At 46.9% G+C, this 8,294-nt stretch overlaps 1 protein-coding gene across 1 annotated transcript; it reads right to left on the bottom strand.

Moving 5' to 3' along the window:
* Positions 1 to 2,873: 2,873 nt before the first annotated feature.
* Positions 2,874 to 6,667, bottom strand: LOC127292923 (purple acid phosphatase 2). The gene is made up of 5 exons (XM_051322468.2): positions 6,289 to 6,667; positions 5,967 to 6,167; positions 5,765 to 5,876; positions 3,366 to 4,071; positions 2,874 to 3,269 (listed from the first exon to the last, which is right to left on the bottom strand). The coding sequence occupies exons 1-5, from the start codon at positions 6,469 to 6,471 to the stop codon at positions 3,080 to 3,082; spliced, it is 1,392 nt and encodes a 463-aa protein (XP_051178428.1). The 5' UTR covers positions 6,472 to 6,667; the 3' UTR covers positions 2,874 to 3,079.
* Between the last annotated feature and the right edge of the window lie 1,627 nt (positions 6,668 to 8,294).

The raw sequence follows: 8,294 nt of genomic DNA on the forward strand, positions 1-8,294 counted from the left end.
GGCATACACGTAAACATTAAATACGAGCCTCGATCGGCTCTCAGGTTTTCCCGTGAATCGGCTCAAGGAGCCGATCCACCCATGACTCGTATGGGGTTTACGATAGCATGGTGGTCCTGCTTGATCAAGATAAAGCTAAAACGACCTACGACGATTTAGGGTTTTCACCACATAATCGGAACATCCTACACGTGATTGAGCCTGGCAGCCACGTAAGGTGATAATAAACCGACCGTAGATAAGGCCTAAAAACCAACATGGAGTTGATCCCCGGAACATCTTATCTAGGGCTAGCAAACTACACCCTACGTGCTACTGGATCATTCAACCCGTTTGCAAGGCCTAACTATGCAGATATTAAACTAATCCTTGAAGAACAAGGAGCAATCATAACAGATCGGATCTACTAAACAATGATCAAGCAAGGTGCCGCCCTCACACCTAAGAAAGGTGTAAGGACGGCTAGACGTCTAAGGGTTGCATGGATAAAAGCATATAGCACGGTAAAACAATGCTAACCCTAACACATCTATGATAACTACGTTGCTCGCCATCAACAAGGCTTCAGCACGAGCAACGCATGAACAACGAATAAACGTATACTGCCTAGATCGCAAGATGCGATCTAGGCAGCATGATGCTTACCCGGAAGAAACCCTCGAAACAAGGGGTCGGCGATGCGCCAAGATTGGTTTGTGATGAACGTGATTGTTGTTTTTCTCAATAACCCTAGATACATATTTATAGTCCGTAGACTTTCTAACGTGGGAATAATCCCAACCGCGTACGAGCCAAATTCTATCTAACCGACACGTATCCTACTATATTTACAGATACACGGGCAAACTAGCCCAAACTTCTTGTACAAGGCCGATTCATGTATATTTTCCATGAACCTCCTTCAAGCCCATCTTAATTCACGGCCCACCTCTGATCCGGTCAAATTCGGGTGATAACAGAGGCATACTAGGGACTCTTTGTTGTTTACATATCACACATGTATCAATATTTCGGTTAATACAATTATAGCATGGTATATAAACATTTATCATAAACATAAAAATATATAATAACCACTTTATTATTGCCTCTAGGGCATATCTCCTTCACTTGGGGACACACACCACCTGGACACCCATGTTTGGAAAGACATTGTCGCTGGTCTTGTGGTTTTCCGCACTGTCACCGAAGTTTCTGTCGGCAACGGCGCCTCCACGGCCTTCTGGACTGACCTCTGGACTGGTGACGCCACTCTTCAGGACCGCTTTCCTGATCTCTACTCCCATTCCACTCGCATCAACATCAATGTCGCCACGGCTCTGACATCTGACTTCCATGGTACCCTTGGACCGCGCCTCTCGCTGGCCGCGGAGACCGACCTTCGTACCCTTGCAAATGAGCTCACCTTTGTGGTCCTGCGTCGCGACTCCCCGGATAACCGCTATGACCGCCTCACTAACAAAAAGCTCTCGAACAAGTGTGTCTATGTCAATTCTTTCGGGCATTTGCAGATTGATGAGTTTGCTGACAAGGTTTGGAGGAGTGCTGCCCCTCTGAAGTGCAAAGTTTTTTGCTGGCTTGCCCGGAAGAAGCGTCTCCCAACCAACGAACGCCGGTTTCGCCATCGCCTCAGCACCTCTGCTGCATGTCTCTCCTGCTCCCAAGAAGAAGATACCGACCACATGCTGCTTCTCTGCCCCCGTGCCTGGGAAGTCTGGAGCTTCTTCTTTCCGGACTTCAGCACTAGAGGGCCATCCAACCTCGCCGACCTCTGGACCATGCGATCCAGGGGCTTCGAAGAAACAACTGTAGTCACCGCCATTGCCTGGAACATCTGGAAGAGAAGAAACGCATGGACTTTCAACGGCGTGAGTGAAGATCTACCTCTTGTCTCTCATAGGTGTATTGAGGACATTAGATTGTGGGCGCATCGATGTTCTACCCCCTCTCCCTCCCTCTCTCTAAATAATTGGTGTAATGGGTTCGACCCGCATTGAACCCCTCCCCCTCCTCTCTCTCTCTCTCCGCCTTCCCTCTGAAAACTTTGTAATGATCCCCCTGTACACTTTTTGTTCATGATCAATGTTCAGGCTGGCGTAAGACCGCCGTAGACCCGGTCAAAAAAGAAGTATTTGACTTCAAATCTTGTTATCACCCACGACACAAATTGAGATCTCGCGTACCAGGTTCCACGCGTTCTGCATTTGCTGCAATAGGGCTTGATGACTAAATTTTTTTTGTTTATAAAAATTTGAGATACAACCATCCAACGAGCACCTTCTGCCAGAGCTGCATCATCATCCTCAATCGCGAAATCATCGAAATCCTCTTCATCAAGTGCAAGCTGATCAAACATGGAGCCAACCCCCTCCTCCCTAGACTCCTCACTCACCGCCTTTCTGTCATGATCCACATGACATGGATCCTGATCATCGTTCCTTCTCCCCTCCTCATTGCCGATCTTGCTAGAACCGGCGGTCGTTGTGGATCTGACATCCAACATGACCACGTCCAACAAAAACCTCAAAATACCCTAACCTCCGCGACGAGAACACCCCAGCAAACTTGGGGTTCACCACCTCTGTGGAGCAAACTTTAACCCATGAAAATAACAACGTCCAATAAAAAGAGCAAAACCATTTGGTTTTCAGTGTTGTTATTGATTAGAAGTTAGAATGTTGATTATTTCATAACAAATTTTGGAGCTATAATGTAGACTATTTTAGAACGGAGGAAGCACAATATAATCAAGATTTTGTTACTTTCTTTTATCAAAGGTGGTCATAAAATGTGTGTGCGTTTTATTCATTAAAACAGAGGTAGTAGTTGAAAACTTGAAACTAAAATTAAATGAATGGAGGTGCTCTGCCGAATGACAAATTGCCAATGCATTGAGGTACCAAAAAAGCGAGGTTTACAACTCTTTTGAAAACACCCCCGAGACATGACTGGTCTACCCGTGGCTCACACACAACAAAGATTCACGATAGCTACACAACTGCCGGAATGTATGCCATTTTTTGGCATTTGTGTCTGCTACATGTTTATTTCGTCAGATTGCATCCATGTGATGTGAGGATCAGTTGGAGTCGTCGTGGGTGGGCATCCAGTACCTATTTGTGAGCCACACGGAATCGGCAACGACCTTGGCGCCGTCGTGGTTACGGTGCCACTCGTAGTAGGCGTGCGTCCGGTTCTTGATCTCCAGAGTCGCGTGCCCGAAGCTCGCTTCCCTGAACGCCGAGTACCTCGGCTGCGGCTTCGTGAAACTGCATTGTAACATCCTGATCAGTAACAAAACAGATCGAGCACCCTATATATTTACTCAGAGTTTGATCAGCTCTGGAACGATTGATTGAACGTACTTGTTGGCGATGCCTTCGATGTTGCCTCCGTCACCGATGTTGATGTACATGGGCGCGTCCAGATTACGCACCGGCGTGGCCTTGCCGTTGATGATGTCGTAGGCGACGTTGGAGAAGCGGCGGCTGCGCTCGTAGGAGTGGACGTGCCCGGCAAGGACGAGGTCGACCTTGGCGTCGACGAGCCACCGCTCGAACTGCACCCGCATGCTCTCCCCCTCCATGTAGTGGTACCCGTTGCTGTTGTACCAGGGCGAGTGCATGAGCACGACGAGCCATGGCGTGACCTTCCTGTCCACGCGCCGCAGCTCCGCGTCCAGCCACGTCCACTGCGGCGTGTACTGGCCGTAGGCGGAGTAGGAGGAGAGCACGATGACGTGCGCGGAAGCAATCTTGACGGAGTACCAGAGGGGCTCCGTGCTCCCGGAGGCGCGGAACGGGGTCGGGTAGCGGTGGGTGAAGGGCTTGAAGGGCGTCGCCTCGCCGATCTCCGGCGCGTAGTCCAGCTCGTGGTTGCCGGCGGTCCACAGCCACGGCTGGTAGGCCACGCTGCGCTCAACGAAGCGCGCCCAGCTGTCCCACCGGTTGTTGTCGTGGAGCGGGTAGGCATCGGCGTAGGAGAGGTCGCCCACGAAGAGCACCGCCGAGCCGCCGTTGGCCTCGTGGTGGGACAGCGTGCTGTTCGAGTCGAACGTCTGCCCAAGATCACCTGATTGTTTGTCCCACACAACACAACAAAAAAACCGGAGCTTGGATAGTTACATTACTCCTCAAAAAAGAGCCTGGTTAGGGAAATTCCCACAAAACAATTTTTAAAATATTGACAAAGTTTTGATTTTTTGCCTGTTTATCTTGACATTCTAAGTGATAATGTGAAGTTTAGCCAAAAAAACGATATTTTTTATGGCTTATGTAAAAGGATTAGAAAACGTGTCTTGAGAAAAGTCTTAATTTAGGAACAAATCTTTCTTTTTTACAAAGACTGCCAAAAAGGATACATTCTTGAAACAACTTTGTGAGCACGTACGGTAAGGTGTGGAGCCACAAGTGGGACACTTTTTAAAAATATTTTAAGATTTTCAAATATTATGTTTAAAATGCATCTTAAATAAAGTTAGCATACAAACACTGAGAGTAAAAATGTCACGTCAGTTAATTTATTTATTTTTGGCATGTGATAGAATATCCAGGCTGATTGTTCCTCAAAAATTAATGTCCAGCTAACTCGACAGCTATGAATCAAATTGTTCTCTAAATTGAATTCTTTCTTTTCTTGGTTGTTTGTTTGTCCCACACAACAGAAACAAAAAACCGGAGCTTGGTTAATTACATTACTCCTCAGAAAAGAGCCTAGTTAACGGAAATTCCATTTTAATCATGGAAGCATATGCTATTTTTATCCACAAAACAATATTTAAAATGTTGAAAAAATTTAGATTTTTTTGTTGCCCGTTCATCTTGACTTTCTAAGTTCTAATGTGAAGTTTAGCTAACATCTGGAAAAAAAAAGTTTAGCCAAGAAAGAGATATTTTTTTGTGGCTTACATACAAGGATAAAAAAAAGTGTCTCGTGAAAAGTCTTATTTTAGCACCAATTCTTTCTTTTTTTACAAAGGCTGCAAAAAAGTTGATTTTTATTGAAACGAATTTGTGAGCACGGAGGATACGGTGTAATGTACGTCAAACACTTTGTAAAATATTTTAAGATTTTCAAACACTCTTTTCAGTTCAAAATAATTACCGAAAGTGGATGTATCTAGATATTTTTCAGTGTATAGATACATCTATTTTCGGGCAATTATTTTAAACCAGAGGAAGTATTATGTTTAAAATGCATTTTTTTATAAAAGGAGCATATACACCGAGAGGAAAAATGCCACGTCAATTAATTTATTTATTTTTGGCATGTAATAAAATATCCAGGTTGATTTTTCCTCAAAAATAAATGTCCAGCTAACTCGACAGCTATCGATCAGATTCTTCTCTGAATTGAATTATTTCTTTCCTTATTCATTTTAGACAGCTATAGCACTGGTTACAGGAGTAAACAGGAGCAATGTGTACCCTGCGGTGGTCAACATGGGAATCCTGTCCTGATAGATACTCATGGGCAAGGAAGTGGACGTGTCAGCAACTTTCACGACGTCGCCGGCTGAACTACGCATGGGCAAATATTGGTGGACATACATTGGATGCTAGCTACGACAACAGTGGCGATGCTGCCCTGTTGGTCTTTCCCATCCTGTCCTAGATCGTAGATCGTACCGAAACTTTGTTTCTGCTCTGTTGTGTATACTGTAGTTCTAACTGGCTTAGGTATGTAATTGTTTACAAAGTTGTTCTGACTATTGATTCAGTGAAGCAGTACTTGAAGTGCGAACGGAGTGAGGAAGATAGCGTACCGATGAGTCCGAACTTGAAGGGCACATCAGGGCCTGGCTTGGGCGGCGTGGTGAAGGAGAAGGTCCTCACCGTGTGGCCGAACCCCATCGCATACCAGTACTTCACGCCGTGCTGCATGTGTCCAAATCCACAAGCTCACACAAATCAGTGGAAGTTTTCAGACCCGTTTCTTGTCTGTTGCTCGTAATACCAGTTAATTACCTTGAGGCCGGTGAGCGTGCAGTGGTGGATGAATCCGGAGGTGTAGTTGTAGTAGTCGTAGCGCGTCTGCGTGCCCTGCGCCGACATCTCCATCTTCTTCGGTGAACGGCCGTAGGCGACGGTGTTGCTGCCGGGCTCGCTCGCCGTCACCCACGACACCGTCATCGCCGTGCCCGTCTGGTCCCCCAGCGTGATGTGCACCTGCATGCGGAAACAGATGAGGAACTTGGCGGCTGCAGCCTACTGAATGAAGATGAAGACGGCAGAGAGAGAGAGAGAGAGAGAGAGAGAGAGAGAGAGAGAGAGACGACGGGGAGGGCACCTGCTGGGGAGCATTGTAGCCGTGCGGCAAGCGGAAGACGTCGGCGTCGAGCGGCATGTCCGCCGTCGCCTCCGGCTTCCGCCGGTACCCGCTCGTTACCCCGGCGGTCGCGCCGGCCGCCGTGGCAAGGAGGAGGAGCGCGGCGAGCGGGAGGAGGACAAGAAGCCGGCGAGCACCACCCATGCCGGCCGTCACGCTGTTGAGACCACTCTCCTCTGGTTTTCTTCTCACGACACAGGTCAAGAAGCAGAGATCTGAAAATGGGAGTGAAAGGCGTCTGGGTCTCTGGGTTATTTAAGGACAGTCAGGATCTTCCTCGGCACACTCTCTAAACCAGGAAAAATCACAGACCGATGAATGTAATCCGCGCACGGGAAGTTGACTCCGGGCCTGGTTTTTGTTTGGGCGTGCATGTGTGCGTTGGGAAAAGGAATATCGCGTCCCGTGCCACCGTCGATCTCACTGGGCCGCGTCGCCGTCGGGTGTTCTGACCGCCGTCGCCTCCCTCGTGCATTAATTCGTACGTGTGGACGACCCGGAGGCGATGAGCGACCCGATTGGAATGAAGCGGCCGATCGCGACGACAAGAGATTCCCATGATCGCGCCAGTTGAAGATGGATAGGTTCCGCTTCAGCTTGAGTCAGTGTCATCTTTGCTGTGCAAGCATCCTTTTATATACGCATAACAACTCAACAAGTGCATGCAATGTACTTCAAAAAGAAAAATTGCAAGCATTGTTGGTGTTATTGAGGAACAGAGCAATCTACTACTCATTTCCAAATTAAATTAATTAGCTCAGTTTTTTAAGATAAGCACACACTAAAACACGTGTATGTACGTACATATCTTGATCAAATTTACCAAACCTACGTCAACCAATTTGAAACGGAGGTACAACTGTACAAGTAGTGGACAGGACCAAGTGCAGAAAGATGAGATTCTCAAGCTGTGGCAACTAGCAAAAGACTTGGCTTTCATGTTTCGATCCCCCCTTCCATTCGATCTACCAGTAGTACTACTAGCTAGATTTCGGCGGAGTGTGATTTGAGACCATGTATCATGCATGCACTACGGCCACCGGCAGCATCTTCTAGTACTGGCTAGCTAGCCTGCTTCTTGACACTCGCTTACTCTTTTTCTTTTTTTCGAGAGTAAGCTACACGTATCATATTTGTATAGAAGACACTTTTAAAGAACACAACTTTAAGAAGAACTCTCCTTGTTGACGCACCATCTAAAGAAGATTGACGGTGGGACTTGGTCGGTCCCGAGAAAGCATCACCGTGGACTTACCGGCTATGGTGTGCATAGGGCCCCTGAAACAGCCATGGACAACGGCGAGCACCGGAGGAGCGCAACAGAGGACCTTCAAGCCGTGTCTCCAAATATAATACTCCCAACAGAGAGGCGACGTCGAAGACGCCGCTATCACGCCAATCCAACTCCGGATTTAGGCTTTCACCCAAAGACAACAACTGACACCAAAGCGAGAGGGAGGAAGATGTTAATGCACTTCGGCAATGCCCCCAACGAAGAAAAACGACACCGCAGGTGTCGTTGCCGCCGGCCCAACAAAAGTAGTTCTGGTCTCGGTTTGAGATGAAAGATTTGGGTAAAACCAAGTTTTGTCTCGGTTGCAACTTGAACATACTTCTTCTGGAATATTGGTTCATCATTATGCTTATATTCAAAATATATTAAAGAAATTCAATATGGATAAATCATACCAGTCTAAGACACCTATGGTTGTTAGGTCTCTTGATAGAGACAAAGACCCATTTGGACCTAAGGATGACGATGAAGAGATATTGAGACCAGAGTTCCTATATCTTAGTGCGATTGGAGTACCAATGTATCTAGCAAACTACACGAGGCCTGATATATCGTTTGCAGCAAATCTATTGGCTAGATACAGCGCATCGCCAACGAAAAGGCATTGGGTTGGTATGAAGAATATTCTAAGATATCTTTGTAAGGGTACATTGCCCCTATGTGTGGTTTTGGT

The sequence above is a fragment of the Lolium perenne genome, chromosome 1 (assembly GCF_019359855.2).
Source record: "Lolium perenne isolate Kyuss_39 chromosome 1, Kyuss_2.0, whole genome shotgun sequence".
In the NCBI taxonomy this organism is placed as follows: Eukaryota; Viridiplantae; Streptophyta; class Magnoliopsida; order Poales; family Poaceae; genus Lolium; species Lolium perenne.

What these genes read in the sequence shown, in the direction of transcription:
- LOC127292923 (XM_051322468.2), bottom strand. Translation starts at nt 6,471, where the DNA reads ATGGGTGGTGCTCGCCGGCTTCTTGTCCTCCTCCCGCTCGCCGCGCTC. An exon ending in GCTACAATGCTCCCCAGCAG is followed by an intron (nt 6,168 to 6,288) that starts GTGCCCTCCCCG and finishes TTCCGCATGCAG; the next exon opens with GTGCACATCACGCTGGGGGA. An exon ending in ATCGAAGGCATCGCCAACAA is followed by an intron (nt 3,270 to 3,365) that starts GTACGTTCAATC and finishes GTTACAATGCAG; the next exon opens with TTTCACGAAGCCGCAGCCGA.